The sequence below is a fragment of the Balaenoptera ricei genome, chromosome 19 (assembly GCF_028023285.1).
Source record: "Balaenoptera ricei isolate mBalRic1 chromosome 19, mBalRic1.hap2, whole genome shotgun sequence".
NCBI classification, from domain to species: domain Eukaryota; kingdom Metazoa; phylum Chordata; class Mammalia; order Artiodactyla; family Balaenopteridae; genus Balaenoptera; species Balaenoptera ricei.
Window position 1 is genome coordinate 35,880,210 of NC_082657.1, and position 19,974 is coordinate 35,900,183.

Sequence of the window (19,974 nt, forward strand, 5' to 3'; positions counted from 1 at the left end):
AGGAAGTTTCAAGAAAGAAAAGAGATTGCAACTCTAACAAATTTCATTCCAAAAGCAGTTAACTGGGACTTCCCTGGCAGTCCAGTGGTTAAGACTTTGCCTTCCAGTGTAGGAGGTACAGGTTCGATCCCTGGTCAGAGAACTAAGATCCCACATGCCTCGGGGCCAAAAAATCAAAACATAAAATATTGTAACAAACTCAATAAAGACTTTAAAAAAAAAAAAAAAACAAAAGCAGTTAACTGCCCACAGAGAACAAAATGGTGCCCTCTGATCTCGCCCATTTGGTGAAGTTTCCTGCCAACTTCTGCGTTTGCAGGACCACACTGTCATACCAAATTAACATTGAAAATTACTAATGGAGAATGTTCTTGGGATTCAGACAGACGTGTGACTTGAGAGTAGATGGGACCAACTTGTGTGTTCACTGGCTCTGCTCAGAGATTAAGTCAGAGCCTCCAGTGGGGGAAGCCTGAATCTCCGTAAGGACTACAGAGCTATCTTCTGGGGGACTAAAGGGGCAAGTCTTCTACTGCCGAGGTCAAGACTCTAACAGAAGCTTCAGGGGATAGTCTTCTCGTGGGGCCTTAGCTCCTAGCAAAAGATATTTCTTGTCCAGTTTCTGCTATAAGAATGGAGGGATTTAGAATGACAAAAATAAGATGGCTCTTAAATACAAGTGTCTGCCTGAGAGAATTTAAAGCAGCCATACAAGTTTCCCTTTCCATTAATTGATATACATAATTCCTATTAGGGAATAAGCACCAGATACAGGGCTACTAGGTAACTAGTTGAAATATATTTTAGATGTCTATGAAGTTTTATATACCTCTGTGTATGTGTGCACACACAGTATATACTTATCCTATTTAAGCAGCCACAGTTTAACAAGTTTTTTATATATTAAAAAGATCCCAGTTAAATGGAACTGTTACACTGCTGATGGGAATGTAAACTGGAATAACTTCTTAGCAGGGCAATTTGGCAATATTTTTCTAAGTTACAAATGTATATCTGACTCAATAATTCTACTTCTAAGTATTTAACCTGACATATTGTGAATGTGAAAAATGATGCATGTACAGGGTTATTTAATGAAACATCATAATAGAGAAAGAATGGAAACAATCTAAATGTTCATCAATAAAAAACGAAATAAATATACTATGGTACAACCATACAATGGATTACTACACAGCCTTAAAAAGGAATGAAGAAGCTCTTTATGCACAGGTATGCTATGATTCCCAAGGTAAGTAAGCAATGAACAGAAGAGTATGTTAATTAAAATAATGATGATGATAGGAAATGCAAAACAACATATGAAGTAAATCTTGCCAAAAAATCAACGTGAATTGACCAAGCTCTAGACCTAATTACCATTTTATAGGAAACACAGGCTATAAAGGAATCCCATGGGGATGCAATTAGCAAAATCTAGAGTGCTGGGAAACTCCACAGGGCAGAGGCCCAGTTTCTTCACAAGTAAAATATAAAGGAAACAAAAAATAAATTAAGAAAGAGGAAGAACCCATAGGTTAAATGAGACTTAAAAGACAGATTAGCCTACTGTTAAGATGCCATAAAATGGCAATTTTCCCAAACTGATCAACAGATTCAAGCAATCCCTATCAAAATCCCAGCTGCCTGAATTGACAAGTTGATCCCAAAATTCATACGGAAATGCAAGGGACCTCAAATAGCAAAACAATATTGAAAAAGAACAAACTTGAAGGACTGACACTTCCTGGTTTCAAAACCTACTACAAAGCTAGAATGATCAAAACTGTGTGGTAGGGAATTCCTTGGCAGTCCCGTGGTTAGGACTCTGTGCTCTCACTGCCAAGGGCCTGGGTTCAATCTCTGGTCGGGGAACTAAGATCCCACAAGCCGTGCAGCATGGCCAAAAAATAAAACAAAACAAAAACAAACAAACGAAAACAAAACTGTGTGGTGATGGCATAAGGATAGACATACAAATCAATGGAAGAGAAAAGTGAGTCCAGAAATAAACCCAAACATGCTGTTCAACTGATTTTCAACAAAGTGTCATGACAATTCAGTGGGAGAAAAAACAGTCCTTTCAACAAATTATTGAGTCAAAAAATTAACACAAAATGGGTCAAAGATCAAAATGTAAGTATAAAACTCTTTAAAAAAAAATGTAAGCGTAAATCTTCATGACCATGAATTAGGCAACTGTTTCTTAGATATGACACTTAAAGTACAAGCAACCAAAGAAAAAATAAATTGACGTCATCAAAATGTAAAACTTTTGTGCTCCAAAGAACACTATCAAGAAAGTAAAAGTACAACCCACAGAAAGAGACAATATTCATAAATCATCTATCTGACAAGTGTCTAGCATCCAGAACATATAAAGAACACTTACAACTCAAAAATAAAAAGACAAATAACCCAATTTTAAAATAGGCTCAGGATATGAGTAGGTATTTCTCTAAAGAAGATAAACAAATGGCCATTAAGTACACAATGCCAACATCATTAATCATTACGGAAACCCCAATCAGAACCACAATAAAGTATCACTTCACACCCAATGGATGGATATAAGAAACACAATAACAACTGTTGATAAGGATGTAAAGAAACTGAAACCCTCATATACTGCTGGTAGAATATAAAAATGGTGCAGCTACAGTGGAAAACAGTGTGGCAGTTCCTCAAAAAGTTAAACATAGATTTACTGTATGACCCAGCAATTCCACTCTTAGGTATATACCCAAGAGAACTGAAAACAGTTTTTCACACAAAAACTTGGATATGAATGTTCACAGCAGCATGGTTTGTAACAGCCCAAACGTGGAAACAACCCAAATGTTCATCAATTGATGAGTGGACAAAAAGGTGGCATACCATAAAATGGGATATTATTCAGCTGTAAAAAGTACTAATACATGCCACAACATGAACTATGAAAACATTATGTTACGTGAAAAGAACTCAGACACAAAAGGCCCTATATTGCATGATTTCATTTATAAAAAGTGTCCAGAAAAGGCAAATCCATAGAGACAGAAGTTGATTGGTGGTTGCTGGTGGCTGTGGAGAGGGAAGAATGGGGAATAACTGCTAATGGGCACGGAGCTTCTTTTTGCGGTGATGAAAATGTTCTGGAATTAGATAGAGGTGATAAATACACATTCTTCTGCACATACTAAAAACCACTGAACTGTATCCTTTAAAAGGGTGAATTTTATGGTTGTGAATTATATCTCAATCATTTTTTTAAGCCATATAAGCCAAATACAATGTCTAATCCTTCCTTGGATACTAATTTTTTAAAAAAACCAATTGTCGGATCGGAATAAAAATGGTGGAGTAGCAGGATGTGGAACTCACCTCTTCCCACAGATATATCAAGAATACATCTACAAATGGAACAGTTCTCATAGAACACCTACTGAACACTAGCAGAAGACCTCAAACACCTGAAAGGACAAAAAAGATCTCCATGTAACCAGGTAGGACAAAAGGAAAAAAAAAAAGAGAGAGAGAAAGTGGGACGGGTCTGGCACCCCTGGGAGGGAGCTGAAGGAGAGTAGAGGTTCCTACACCCTCGGAAGTCCCCTCATGGGCGGGGAGATCAGCTGGGACAAAAAAGAAGCTTCAGAGGCTCAGAGGGAGAGCGCAACAACTAGTTAGTGGCAGGCAGGACAGAGAGAGACCTACACAGACAGTCTGTGTCACCACTCTGCACACCCCAGCCTGAGAGGCATGTCCACTGGTATGGGCAGGGGCTGGGTGCTGGAACACAGGGTTTAGAGGACAGACCTGGGGAGAGGACTGTTGGGGGCTGTGCGGAGACAGCCTGAAGGGGCTGGAGTGTGGGGTGCTGCAACCAGGAGTGTTTGTGGCAGAACCCTGGGCTGCCACAGAAGCGAAGCGCCACTGTTAAGTGGCAATGCAAAAGGGAGGGGTGGGGCCAACACTGCAGTCTCTTTCCCCACCTGCCGTCTCCTGCTTCCTCGGGCTCCATGCAGGGCCCCAGCCCAGGCCAGCTCATGCACCCAAGCTGCTCCGGCCCCCTCTCGCCAGAGCAGGCTCGCATGCTCCGGCCGCTGCCTCAGCGGTCTTGGGAACAGACACCAGTGGGTTGCCCACACGCAGAGGTGGGGCTGAAATCACAGCTGAGCCCCAGGGGTCGTGCAACTTAGGAAGGAGAGCTGAAATCTCTCCCCACGGCTGTGCAAACCGCAGATTTACGCCTACACTGCCAGCTTTGTGAATTCAGTGCCTGCGGAACATCTGAACGGACAACTGGTGCTCCCGTGGCTGGGACAGGTCTGGCCTTAGCAGCTATGGGCTTTGAGGGCGCGTACACACAGGGGTTGGTCCAGGCCAGGGTCTGAGCTGCCTCCATAGCTCCCATAGCGGGTCCAGGTGTGCAACTACTGCAGTCCTGGGACGCGACTTCAGTGGATCTGCACTGGTGGCCTTGTGAAAACAAAGTCTGAGAGGCACCAGGGCCAACTGCCAGCATACCCACAACTGAGGTGGGGCCTAGGGCAGTGCCAACAACAGTGTACTTTGTGAGCCCACACAACGGGTGAAAGGTGACAAAACAGAGCACACTCACAGGTGAACGGCTCCAGCGGAGGAATACTCAGTGGCTCCTCTCCCAGTGGGAGCACTCCAATCCCGCTTACCTCGCACCACAGATCAGAAACACAGCTCAGAAATGGAGCTGGGGGCTTCTACTCCAACAACTAGGGATCAGGCCCTGCCCTGGACAGGGCAGTGACAACCACAGAGCAAAGAGGAGGCCCCGCTCAATAGCCAGTGCAGGCTCTAATTACCACAACATCAGTCACACCTCCTAGCAAGGGGATAATGGCCTGCATACACTGAGAAAAGAGGTGGCAAGTATCCATACTAAAAGCAGCCCTCACACCAAAAAATATTAAACCCACAGAGGCTACACAGGGATGTTCCCACATAAAAATAGCCCTCAAAGACCACAGTAGATAATTGTTTCTCCTAAACTCATAGAGCAAGAGAAATATAAGTAAAATGCAGAAGCAGGGGAACCACTCCCAATGAAAAGATCAAGAGAATTCCCCTGAAAGAATAAACAATGAAACAGACATCTTCAGTCTAATAGACACCAAATTCAAAAAGGAGATAATGAAAATACTGAAGGAATTAAGAAAGGTTATCAATAGAAATGCAGATTACTATAAAAAGGAACTAGAAACTATAAGGAGGAGCCAAGAAAAATTAGAGAATTCACTTGAAGAGATGAAAGCTGAAAGGCTATGAATAGTAGAATGAATAATGCAGAAGAACGAATAAGTGATCTAGAAGATAGAATAATGAATATCACCCAATTAGAACAGGAGACAAAAACCCAAATGAAAAAAAAATGAAAAAAATATGAGACCTATGGGATAATATAAAGCGTGCCAACCTATGCATAATAGGGATCCCATAAGAAGAAGAAAGAGAAAAGGGGATTGAAAATGAAGAAATAACAGCTGAAAACTTCCCAAACCTAAAGAAGGAAACAGATATCCAGATACAGAAAGCACAGAGGATCCTGAACAAGGTAAACCCAAACAGACCTACACCAAGACATATTATAATAAAAATGGCAAAAGTTAAAGAGACGATTGTAAAGACAGCAAGAGAAAAACACAGAATCACAAGGGAACACCCATAAGGGTACCAGCTGATATCTCTACAGAAACACTGCAGGCCAGAAGAGAATGGCAAGATACATTCAAAGTCCTGAAAGGGAAAAATCTGCAACCTAGGATACTATACCCAGCAAGATTATCATTTAGAACAGAGGGAGAGATAAAGAATTTCTCAGACAAGTAAAAACTAAAAGAATACGGAAATACTGAACCTATCCTAAAGGAAATATTGAAAGGTCTTCTCTAAATAGAAAGTCGTAAAAATCTATAGGAAAGAGAAAATCACAACTGGAAAGTAAATCACATAAATAAGACAGTACACAGATTAAAAAAAAAAATCAAAAAATTTCTGTGGAAGTGATGATAACCACAATGAACAGCAAAAGGATGAACATGAAGATGCAAAAGAGGACGTTAAAATCGTAATATGTGGGGGAGGAGAGTACGAAAATGTAGATTTTTTTTTTTTTCTAGAATGTGTTTGGGCCTATATGACTACCAGTCTAAAGCAAGCAGATATAGGAAGGGGTTAACATACTTGAAAAACAGGGCAACCACAAATCAAAAACATACAATAGATTCACGAAAACCAAAAAGAACATAAGCATAATACAAAAGAAAATCATCAAACCACAAAAGGAAAAACAGAGAGAGACAAAGAAGAAATATAAAATCAACAGGAAGACAAGGTTTAAAATGGCAATGAATACATATCTATCATTAATTATCTTAAATGTCAATGGACTAAATTCTCCAATCAAAAGACACAGTGATCATCCAAATTGAAAATAAATAAGGGAGCCTGAACAAAGATGGCGGAGTAGAAGGACGTGCTCTCACTCCCTCTAGTGAGAACACCAGAATCACAACTAGCTGCTGGACAATCATCGACAAGAAGACACAGGAACTCACCAAAAAAGATACCCCACATCCAAAGACAAAGGAGAAGCCACAATGAGACGGCAGGAGGGGTGCAATCACAGCAAAATCAAATCCCGTAACTGCTGGGTGGGTGACTCACAGACTGGAGAACACTTATACCACAGAAGTCCACCCACTGGAGTGAAGGTTCTGAGCCCCACATCAGGCTTCCCAACCTGGGGGTCTGGCAACAGGAGGAGGAATTCCTAGAGAATCAGACTTTGAAGGCCAGTGGGATTTGATTGCAGGACTTCGACAGGACTGGGGGAAACAGAGACTCCACTCTTGGAGGGCACACACAAAAGGACTGTGTGCATTGGGACCCAGGGGAAGGAGCAGTGAACCCAGGGAAGACTAAACCAGATGTATCTGCTAGTGTTGGAGGGTCTCCTGCAGAGGCGGGGGTGGCTGTGGCTCACCGTGGGGACAAGAACACTGGCAGCACAAGTTCTGGGAAGTACTCCTTGGCGTGAGCCCTCCCAGAGTCAGCCATTAGCCCTACCAAAGAGCCCAGGTAGGCTCCAGTGTTGGGTGCCTCAGGCCAAACAACGAACAGGGAGGGAACCCAGCCCCACCCATCAGCAGCCAAGCAGATTAAAGTTTTACTGAGCTCTGCCCACCAGAGCAACAGTCAGCTCTACCCACCACCAGTCCCTCCCATCAGGAAACCTGCACAAGCCTCTTAGATAGCCTCATCCACCAGAGGGCAGACAGCAGAAACAAGAAGAACTACAATCCCGCAGCCTGTGGAACAAAAACCACATTCACAGAAAGATAGACAAGATGAAAAGGCAGAGGGCTACGTACCAGATGAAGGAACAAGATAAAACCCCAGAAAAACAACTAAATGAAGTGGAGATAGGGAACCTTCCAGAAAAAGAATTCAGAATAATGATAGTGAGGGTGATCCAGGACCTTGGAAAAAGAACGGAGGCAAAGATCAAGAAGATGCAAGAAATGTTTTAAAAAGACCTAGAAGAATTTAAGAACAAACAAACAGAGACGAACAATACAATAACTGAAATGAAAACTACACTGGAAGGAATCAATAGCAGAATAACTGAAGCAGAAGAACGGATAAGTGACCTGGAAGACAGAATGGTAGAATTCACTGCTGCAGAGCAGAATAAAGAAAAAAGAATGAAAAGAAATGAAGACAGCCTAAGAGACCTCTGGGACAACATTAAATGCAACAACATTCGCATTATAGGGGTCCCAGAAGGAGAAGAGAGAGAGAAAGGACCAGAGAAAATATTTGAAGAGATTATAGTCGAAAACTTCCCTAACATGGGAAAGGAAATAGCCACCCAAGTCCAGGAAATGAAGCAAGTCCCATACAGGATAAACCCAAGGAGAAACACACCGAGACACATAGTAATCAAATTGGCAAAAATTAAAGACAAAGAAAAATTATTGAAAGCAGCAAGGGAAAAACGACAAATAACATACAAGGGAACTCCCATAAGGTTAACAGCTGATTTCTCAGCAGAAACTCTACAAGCCAGAAGGGAGTGGCATGATAAAGTGATGAAAGGGAAGAACCTACAACCAAGATTACTCTACCCAGCAAGGATCTCATTCAGATTCGATAGAGAAATCAAAAGCTTTACAGACAAGCAAAAGCTAAGAGAATGCAGCACCACCAAACCAGCTCTACAACAAATGCTAAAGGAACTTCTCTAAGTGGGAAACACAAGAGAAGAAAAGGACCTACAAAAAACAAACCCAACACAATTAATAAAATGGTCATAGGAACATACATATCGATAATTGCCTTATACGTGAATGGATTAAATGCTCCAACCAAAAGACATAGGCATGCTGAATGGATACAAAAACAAGACCCATATATATGCTGTCTACAAGAGACCCACTTCAGACCTAGGGACACATACAGACTGAAAGTGAGGGGATGGAAAAAGATATTCCATGCAAATGGAAATCAAAAGAAAGCTGGAGTAGCAATACTCATGTCAAATAAAATAGACTTTAAAATAAAGAATGTAACAAGAGGGCTTCCCTGGTGGCACAGTGGTTGAGAATCTGCCTGCTAATGCAGGGGACACGGGTTCGAGTCCTGGTCTGGGAAGATCCCACATGCCGCGGAGCAACTAGGCCCGTGAGCCACAACTACTGAGCCTGCACGTCTGAAGCCTGTGCTCTGCAACAAGAGAGGCCATGATAGTGAGAGGCCCGCGCACCGCAATGAAGAGTGGCCCCCGCTTGCCACAACTAGAGAAAGCCCTCGCACAGAAACGAAGACCCAACACAGCCATAAATAAATAAATAAATGAATAAATAAATTTAAGAATGTTACAAGAGAGAAGGAAGGACACTACATAATGATCAAGGGATCAATCCAAGAAGAAGGTATAACAATTATAAATCTATATACACCCAACATAGGAACACCTCAATATATAAGGCAACTGCTAACAGCTGCAAAAGAGGAAATCAACAGTAACACAATAATAGTGGGGGACTTTAACACCTCACTTACACCAATGGACAGATCAACCAAAATGAAAATAAATAAGGAAACAGAAGCTTTAAATGACACAGTACGCCAGATGGGTTTAACTGATATTTATAGGACATTCCATCCAAAAACAGCAGATTACACTTTCTTCTCAAGTGCTCACAGAACATTCTCCAGGATAGATCACATCTTGGGTCACAAATCAAGCAAGCCTCAGTAAATTTAAGAAAATTGAAATCATATCAACCATCTTTTCTGACCACAATGCTATGAGATTAGAAATCAATTACAGGGAAAAAACCGTAAAAAACACAAACACATGGAGGCTGAACAATACGTTACTAAATAACCAAGAGATCACTAAAGAAATCAAAGAGGAAATCAAAAAATACCTAGAGACAAATGACAATGAAAACACGATGATCCAAAACCTATGGGATGCAGCAAAAGCAGTTCTAAGAGGGAAGTTTATAGCTATACAAGCCTACCTCAAGAAACAAGAAAAATTTCAAGTAAACAATCTAACCTTACACCTAAAGGAACTAGAGAAAGAAGAACAAACAAAACCCAAAGTTAGCAAAAGAAAAGAAATCATAATCAGAGCAGAAATAAATGAAACAGAAACAAAGAAAACAGCAGCAAAGATCAACAGAACTGGGAAGCAACCGCATACATAGCACAGGGAGATCAGCTCTGTGCTTTGTGACCACCTAGAGGTGTGGGGTGGGGAGGGCGGGAGGGAGGGAGATGCAAGAGGGAAGAGATATGGGAACATATGTATATGTAAAACTGATTCACTTTGTTATAAAGCAGAAACTAACACACCATTGTAAAGCAATTATACTCCAATAAAGATGTTAAAAAAAAGAAAAAGATCAATAGAACTAAAAGCTGGTTCTTTGAGAAGATAAACAAAATTGATAAACCATTAGCCAGACTCATCAAGAAAAAGAGGGACAGGACTCAAATCAATAAAACTAGAAATGAAAAAGGAGAAGTTACAACAGACACCGCAGAAATACAAAGCATCCTAAGAGACTACTACAAGCAACTCTATGCCAATGAAATGGACAACCTGGAAGAAATGGACAAATTCTTAGAAAGGTATAACCTTCCAAGACTGAACCAGGAAGAAATAGAAAATATGAACAGACCAATCACAAGTCATGAAATTGAAACTGTGATTAAAAATCTTCCAACAAACAAAAGTCCAGGACCAGATGGCTTCACAGGTGAATTCTATCAAACATTTAGAGAAGAGCTAACACCCATCCTTCTCAAACTCTCCCAAAAAACTGCAGAGGAAGGAACACTCCCAAACTCATTCTATGAGGCCACCATCACCCTGATACCAAAACCAGACAAAGACACTACAAAAAAAGAAAATTACAGACCAATATCACTGATGAATATAGATGCAAAAATCCTCAACAAAATACTAGCAAACAGAATCCAACAACACATTAAAAGGATCATACACCATGATCAAGTAGGATTTATCCCAGGGATGCAAGGATTCTTCAATATACGCAAATCAATCAATGTGATACACCATATTAACAAATTGAAGAATAAAAACCATATGATCATCTCAACAGATGCAGAAAAAGCTTTTGACAAAATTCAACACCCATTTATGATAAAAACTCTCCAGAAAGTGGGCATAGAGGGAACCTACCTCAACATAATAAAGGTCATATACGACAAACCCACAGCAAACATCATTCTCAATGGTGAAAAACTGAAAGCATTTCCTCTAAGATCAGGAACAAGACAAGGATGTCCACTCTCACCACTATTATTCAACATAGTTCTGGAAGTCCTAGCCATGGCAATCAGAGAAGAAAAAGAAATAAAAGGAATACAAATTGGAAAAGAAGATGTCAAACTGTCACTGTTTGCAGATGACATGATACTATACATAGAGAATCCTAAAGATGCCACCAGAAAACTACTAGAGCTAATCAATGAATTTGGTAACGTTGCAGGATACAATATTAATGCACAGAAATCTCTTGCATTCCTATACACTAATGATGAAAAATCTGAAAGAGAAATTAAGGAAACACTCCCATTTACCATTGCAACAAAAGGAATAAAATACCTAGGAATAAACCTACCTAGGGAGACAAAAGACCTGTATGCAGAAAACTATAAGACACTGATGAAAGAAATTAAAGATGATACCAACAGATGGAGAGATATACCATGTTCTTGGATTGGAAGAATCAATATTGTGAAAATGACTATATTACCCAAAGCAACCTACAGATTCAATGCAATCCCTATCAAATTGCCAATGGCATTTTTTTACACTAGAACAAAAAATCTTAAAATTTGTATGGAGACACAAAAGACCGTGAATAGCCAAAGCAGTCTTGAGGGAAAAAAACGGAGCTGGAGGAATCAGACTCCCTGACTTCAGACTATACTACAAAGCTACAGTAATCAAAACAATATGGTACTGGCACAAAAACAGAAACATAGATCAATGGAACAAGATAGAAAGCCCAGAGGTAAACCCACGCACCTATGGTCAACTAATCTATGACAAAGGAGGCAAGGATATACAATGGAGAAAAGACAGTCTCTTCAATAAGTGGTGCTGGGAAAACTGGACAGCTACATGTAAAAGAATGAAATTAGAACACTCCTTAACTCCATACACAAAAATAAACTCAAAATGGATTAGAGACCTAAATGTAAGACCGGACACTATAATACTCTTAGAGGAAAACATAGAAAGAACACTCTTTGACATAAATCACAGCAAGATCTTTTTTGATCCACCTCCTAGAGTAATGGAAATAAAAACAAAAATAAACAAATGGGACCTAATGAAACTTCAAAGCTTTTGCACAGCAAAGGAAACCATAAACAAGATGAAAAGGCAACCCTCAAAATGGGAGAAAATATTTGCAAATGAATCAACAAAGGATTAATCGCCAAAATATATAAACAGCTCATTCAGCTCAATATTAGAGAAACAAACAACCCAATCCAAAAATGGGCAGAAGACCTAAATAGACATTTCTCCAAAGAAGACATACAGATGGCCAAGAAGCACATGAAAAGCTGCTCAACATCACTAATTATTAGAGAAATGCAAATCAAAACTACAATGAGGTATCACCTCACACCAGTTAGAATGGGCATCATCAGAAAATCTACAAACAACAAATGCTGGAGAGTGTGTGGAGAAAAGGGAACCCTCTTGCACTGCTGGTGGGAACGTAAGCTGATACAGCCACTATGGAGAACAGTATGGAGGTTCCTTAAAAAACTAAAAATAGAATTACCATATGATCCAGCAATCCCACTACTGGGCATATACCCAGAGAAAACCATAATTCAAAAAGACACATGCACCCCAATGTTCATTGCAGCACTATTTACAATAGCCAGGTCATGGAAGCAACCTACATGCCCATCGACAGACGAATGGATAAAGAAGATGTGGCACATATATACAATGGAATATTACTCAGCCATAAAAAGGAATGAAATTGAGTCATTTGTTGAGACGTGGATGGATCTAGAGACTGTCATACAGAGTGAAGTAAGTCAGAAAGAGAAAAACAAATATCGTATATTAACGCATGTATGTGGAACCTAGAAAAATGGTACAGATGACCGGTTTGCAGAACAGAAGTTGAGACACAGATGTAGAGAACAAACGTATGGGCACCAAGGGGGGAAAGCCGCAGGGGGTGGGAATGGTCGTGTGATGAACTGGGCGAATGTGATTGACATGTATACACTGATGTGTATAAAACTGATGACTAACTAGAACCTGCTGTATAAAAAAAATAAAATAAAATTTAAAAATTAAAAAAAAAAAAAAAAACGACACAGAGTGGCAGATTGGATAAAAAAACTAGAGCCTACAATATGCTGCTTACAAGGGACACACTTTAGGGCAAAGGACACACATAGATTAAAAATGAGGGCATGGAAAAAGATCTTTCGTGCAAACAGAAATGACAAGAAAGCGAGGGTCACAATACTCATATCAGACAAAATAGACTTTAAAACAAAGATAACGAAGGACACTATATAATGATAAAAGGATCAATATAAGGAGAGGATATTATACTTGTCAACATATATGCACCCAACATAGGAGCACCAAAATATATAAAACATATACTAACAGACATAAAGGGAGAAACTGACAGGAGTACAATAGTAGGAGACTTTAACACCCCACTCGTATCAATGGACAGATCTTCGAGACAAAAAATCAATAAAACAACAGAGATCCTAAATGACAGAATAGAACAGTTAGACTTAATTGATATATTAAGGACATTACATCCAAAAAAAGCAGAATACACATTCCTTTCAAGTGCACATGGAACATTCTCTAGGATTGACTTGGGCACAAAACAAGCCTAAACAAATTTAAGAGTATAAAAATTATTTCAAGCATCTTTTCTGACCACAATAGCATGAAACCAAAAATCAACCACTGAAAAAGAAACAAAACAAAACAAAAAAACAATTACATGGAGACTAAACATGCTACTAAAAAACCAATGGATCAACAATGAAACCAAAGAAGAAATTTAACAATACCTTGAGACAAATGACAATGAAAACACAACCATACAAAATCCATGGGATGCAGCAAAAGCAGTTCTCAGAAGGAAGTTCATAGCAATATAGGGGCCTTCTTTAAGAAACAAGAAAAATCTCAAATAAACACCATAACCCACCACCAAAAAGAATTAGAAAAAAAAGAACAAACAAAACCTAAAGTCAGCAGAAGGAAGGAGATAAGAAAGATGAGAGAGTAAATAAATAAAATAGAAATTTAAAAAACAATAGAAAAAATCTATAAAACCAAGAGCTGGTTCTTTGAACGGTTAACAAAATTGACAAACCTCTGGTTGGGCTCGACAAGAAGAAAAGAGAGAAGACCCAAATAAACAAAATAAGAAATGAAAGCGGAAAAATCACAACAGATATCACAGAAGTGCAACAAACCATAAGAGAATACTGTGAACAATTATATGCCAACAAATTTGACAACCTTGAAGAAATGTACAACTTTCCTACAAACATACAGGCCACCAAAACTGAATCAAGAAGAAATAGATAACTTGAGCAGACCGGTCACTAGAAATGAAATAGAATCTGTAATAAAAAAAAAACTCCCTACAAACAAAAGTCCAGGACCAAATGGCTTCACTAGGGAATTCTACCAAACATACAAAGAAGAACTTATAGCGATCCTTCTCAAACTCTTCCAAAAAACTGAAGAGGAGGGTACACTCCCAATGGGTTGACATTCTATGAAGCCACCGTCACCGATACCAGAACCAGACAAAGACACTACAAAAAAAGAAAATTACAGGCGAATATCTGTGATGAATATAGACGCAAAAATTCTCAACAAAATATTAGCAAACCAAATCCAAAAATACATAAAAAAGGTCATACACCACGACCAAGTTGGATTCATCCCAGGGTCACAAGGATGGTTCAACATACTCAAATCAGTATGTGGGACTTCCCTAGTGGTTCAGTGGTTGAGAATCCGCCTGCCGATGCAGGGGACACAGGTTTGAGCCCTGGCCTGGGAAGATCCCACATGCCTCAGAGCAACTAAACCCACGCGCCACAACTGAGCCTGTGCGCCACAACAACTGAAGCCCGCGTGCCTAGAGCCAATGACGTTAGGACACACCCTCACACCATACACAAAAATAAACTCAAAATGGCTTAAAGAATTAAACATAAGAGAAGACACCATAAAGCTCTTAGAAGAAAACACAGGCAAAACACTCTCTGACATAAACCGTACCAATGTTTTCTTAGGTCAGTCTCCCAAGGCAATAGAAATAAAAGCAAAACTTAAAAAATGGGACCTAATCAAACTTACAAGCTTTTGCACAGCAAAGGAAACCATAAATAAAACAAAAAGACAACCTATGGACTGGGAGAAAATATTTGCAAATGATGTGACGGACAAGGGCCTAATTACAAAAATATACAAACAGCTCATACAACCAAACAACAAAAAAACAAACAACCCAATCCAAAAACGGGCAGAAGACCTAAACAGACATTTCTCCAAAGAAGGCATACAGACATGAAAAGATACTCAACAGCACTAATTATTAGAGAAATACAAATCAAACCTACAATGAGGTACCACCTCACACTGGTCAGAGTAGCCATCATTAAAAAGTCTACAAATAACAAATGCTGGAGAGGGTGTGGAGAAGAGGGAACCTTCCTACACCGTTGGTGGGAATGTAAATTGGTGCAGCCACTATGGAAAACAGCATGGTGGTTCCTCAAAAAAACTAAAAATTGAGTTGCCAGGCTTCCCTGGTGGTGCAGTGGTTGAGAGTCTGCCTGCCAATGCAGGGGACATGGGTTCGAGCCCTGGTCTGGGAAGATCCCACATGCCGCGGAGCGACTTGGCCCGTGAGCCACAATTGCTGAGCCTGCGCGTCTGGAGCCTGTGCTCCGCAACAAGAGAGGTCGCGATAGTGAGAGGCCTGCACGCCGTGATGAAGAGTGGCCCCTACGTGCCGCAACTGGAGAAGGCCCTCACACAGAAACGAAGACCCAACACAGCCATAAATAAATAAATAAATAAATAAAATTTTAAAATAAATAAAGCAAATAATTAAAAAAGAAAAACTGAGTTGCCATATTATCCAGCAATCCCACTCCTGGGCATATACCCAGACAAAACTCTAATTCAAAAAGACACATGCACCTCTATATTCATAGCAGCATTATTTACAATAGCCAAGACATGGAAACAACCTAAATGTCCATCGATAGAGGAATGGATAAAGATGTAGTGTGTGTGTGTGTGTGTGTGTGTGTGTGTGTGTGTGTGTACACACACACGCAATGGAATATTACTCGGCCATAAAAGAAGAATGAAATAAAGCCATTTGCAGCAACATGGGTGAACCTAGAGATTATCATACTAAGTGAAGTAAGTCAGAAAGAGAAAGACAAATACCATCTGATATTACTTATATGTGGAATCTAAGACATTGCACACATCAGCATAACTATGAAACAAAAACAGACTCACAGATATAGAGAACAGATTTGTGGTTGCCAAGGGTAAGGCAGGATGGGGGAGGGAAGGATTGGGAGTTTGGGATTAGCAGAGGCAAACTATTATATATAGCATGGATAAACAACAAGGTCCTATTATATAGTACAGGGAACTATATTCAATATCCTATGACCAACCACAATGGAAAAGAATATGAAAAATATATATGTATAACTGAGTCATTTTGCTGTACAGAAGAAATTAACACAATATTATAAATCAACTATACTTCAATACAATTTAAAAAAACAATTAAGTGATCACAGTGTTGCATTTGAATCTTAAAAACAAAAATCAACTGTCAAGAAAAAAAATGTATGGGATGGGCTTCCCTGGTGGCGCAGTGGTTGAGAGTCTGCCTGCCAATGCAGAGCACACGGGTTCAAGCCGCGGTCCGGGAAGATCCCACATGCCGCGGAGCAACTGGGCCCGTGAGCCACAATTGCTGAGCCTGCGCGTCTGGAGCCTGTGCTCCGCAACAAGAGAGGCTGCCATAGTGAGAGGCCCGCGCGCTGTGATGAAGAGTGGCCCCCACTTGCCGCAACTGGAGAAGGCCCTCGCGCAGAAACGAAGACCCAACACAGCCATAAATAAATTAAATAAATAAATAAATAATTTAAAAAAAAAAAAAAAAAATGTATGGGAAAACTGAGGAAAATGAATACTAATCTGGTACTTGATCACATTTAGGAATTACTATAATTATTTCAGGTGTGATAATAGTATTGCAATTATGTTAAAAAAACAAAGAGTCCTTATTTTTTTTAGGGATACATACAGAAGAATTATAGATGAAATAATTTGATGTCTGAGATTTGTCTCAAAATACTACAGTTGGGAGATTTAAATGAAATAGGATTGGATGGGGAATTCCCTGGCAGTCCAGTGGTTAGGACTCAGCACTTTCACTGCCGTGGCCTGGGTTCAATCCCTGGTCGGGGAACTAACATCCCACAAGCCGTGCAGTGCAACCAAAAAATAATAATAATAATAAATAATAAATAAAACTTTCTTTAAAAAAACAAGAAGATTGGACATGTGTTAAAAATTGTTGGGACTCCCCTGGTGGCGCAGTGGTTAAGAATCCACCTGCCAATGCAGGGGACACGGATTCGAGCCCTGGTTCGGGAAGATCTCACATGCCACGGAGCAACTAAGCCCGTGAACCACAACTACTGAGCCCGCGTGCCACAGTTACTGAAGCCTGTGTACCTAGAGCCCATGCTCCACAGCAAGAGAAGCCACTGCAATGAGAAGCCCGCACACTGCAACAAAGAGTAGCCCCTGCTCGCTGCAACTAGAGAAAGCCCATGCGTAGCAACGAAGACCCAATGCAGCCAAAAATAAATTAATTAATTTAAAAAAAACTGTTGAAGGTACGTGACGGGGTTCATTATACTATCATCTCAATATTTGAATGTTTTAAGTTATCTACAATAAAACACTTTAAAAAAAAGAGAATATTTGTAATTGCTTATACATACATAGAATAGCTCTGGATATATACATATATACATTAAAAATATACAATACTATTTCCCACTGGGAAGCAGAATTGGATGGAAGAGGACATACAGGTAGAAGGGAGGCTCTTCGTTTAGTATCTTTTTCAAAAGTAAATTCTAGAGTAAAAAGATATCAGCAACAGCTCACCATTACTGGAGTTCAGTGGATATACTTTTTAAAATAATCATTACTTTTTTGAAAGAAAAAAATATATTTTAAAATATCCTTTTTTGTGTGTGTGACAGAGAAATAAATGTAAGCCCTGTTTTATCGATGACCCTTTGAGTTCAGCTCAGAGTCTCAATTCCACAGGGAGTCAGGAGTAGAAGAACTGAAAACACTCTTGAATTTCTTATCCTTGATTCAGTCCTGAGTAACACTCACTTTCACTTATAACTTCGTGCCACTTAACACAGTAGCAGATTTGATCACATAAAAGGAACCACCAAAGAAAGTGTACTCCTGGAAACTGTATTTTGTAGCCTCTCGGTTCAGTCCAATCCAACCAACAGCAGAAGCCAGGCATGCTAGCTCTCACTGGTAGCCAGCCAGGTGAAATGAAGAAACTTGACATTTAAGGGAGACAGAGAAAAACTCTTTGTGAGCAGAGGTGATATGACCAGGGCTTTGGCTTTGTAAGCGCTCATGGGAGAACACAATTGTCATTTATCAGTTCCACTGGTTTCTAACATATTACTTTGCAGGGCAGCTGACATATTGCTAGGTTTAAATCCTGCATGGTCTAAAAATGGTTTGGTAAGTTAAGTTTAGGTAGGTTTGCTTAGAGATGCACGCATTCCTCCGCAGGTACAATGCGTTCCAGCCTTTTACCATGGTTCACGTATATGATGAGTCAAGAACGAAATGAAAGCTGCCACCCACCTTGATTCTTATCATCTGGGTCAGGGTCCGATTTCAGTCTTTTCAAACTGTTGCCACTCTCTGAGCTGTAACAAAAAAATATGGTGATTCGAGCTAGGTCCAATCTTGGGGATCAAACTTTGGGAATCAGGAGCTCCAATAACTATTTATATGGGTCTTAGGCAGCCTCAAGGAGCTGAGATGATCTGAAATGAAAAGTCTCCATTTCAGGTTCTTAATCTCCTTCCAGTTATATTATTGTTATAAAGATAATTTAAACCTCTGACCAATTCAAGGGGTGAAGCATTACATCTTCAAGCATCACCAAAACATCAGATTCTTTGTTGTCATCATTCATCTTGGTTAGAACCACAGATGGATTAAGAATATCTGGACATGTTTATATATGACAAAAATTCAGTTAAGTTATTAAAGATTGAAAGAAATATCTTTACTGACATGCTAGAGATTCTGAAAGTCACCCAAAAGACATTCACTAAAAGAATATCTAGAGAATGTACTTCTCTCGCCATGCAGCTAGAAGGCACAATGCTCTCCAGCTCCACTGTTACCACTAATATTAAGTAATGTTTGTAAATTCTTACCTAATAAAAAATTTAGATCAAAAAAAAAAAAAAGAATGCACTCCAAAGAGGAAGGAAATGGTCCCAGGAGGAAGGCCTTAATCCCAGAAGGAAGGGATGGTGAACAAAGAAACTTGTAAATACAAATCTAAACAAACAGTCTATATAAAAAAACAGCATCTAATTTGTGGTGTTAAACATGACCACACTAAAGTCCTGGACAGCATGTAAGGAAGGAAGAGGGTGACTGTAGCTAAAAGTTCTAAGGTCCATGGATAATTTTGCAGGGAAGTAAGATAGCTATTTACTTTAGGTTTTACTAAGTATTCTTGATAAATTGCAAGGTAAGCCACCAAATGAATAGAAATAGAATACAAAAATCCAAAGAAGTAGAAAGAAAAGAAAATGAATAAAAGATTTTAAAATTGTAATCAATTTTTATAAAAAGAATACATGGAAAAAAATTTTTTAAGTAAAAAAACAAATAACATTAAGATAGTAGAAGCTGGGGAGTTCCCTGGTGACCTAATGGTTAGGATTCTAGGCTTTCACAGCCACGGCCCAGGTTCAATCCTTGGTTGGGGAACTGAGATCCTGCAAGCCACGTAGCATGGCCAAAAAATTAATTAATTTTTAAAAATAGATAGTAGAATTGTATAAAAAATCCTAATAAGTCCAAGCCTACCTATAAAGAGAGTTTAACAGACTAAATTTTAAATCAGCTATTTATGAGACACACCTAAAAATTTAGAAGCAAAACAAACAACTTAAGACCCAGAAAGACTGAAAGTAAAGGAATGGAAAAAGAGTTACCATGGCAAATACTAATCCAAAGAACACTGGGGTACCTATATTAATATTAAGGGAATA

At 39.5% G+C, this 19,974-nt stretch overlaps 1 protein-coding gene across 5 annotated transcripts in view; it reads right to left on the reverse strand.

The window, feature by feature from the left end:
- Positions 1-19,974, reverse strand: part of PSME3IP1 (proteasome activator subunit 3 interacting protein 1) — a 44,809-nt gene that overhangs the window by 2,908 nt on the left and 21,927 nt on the right. For all 5 annotated transcript variants that reach the window (XM_059903917.1, XM_059903914.1, XM_059903915.1 and 2 more), the window contains one exon: positions 18,542-18,606. In XM_059903917.1, coding sequence (XP_059759900.1) covers positions 18,542-18,606 — 65 coding nt within the window. The remainder of the gene's footprint in view (positions 1-18,541; positions 18,607-19,974) is intronic.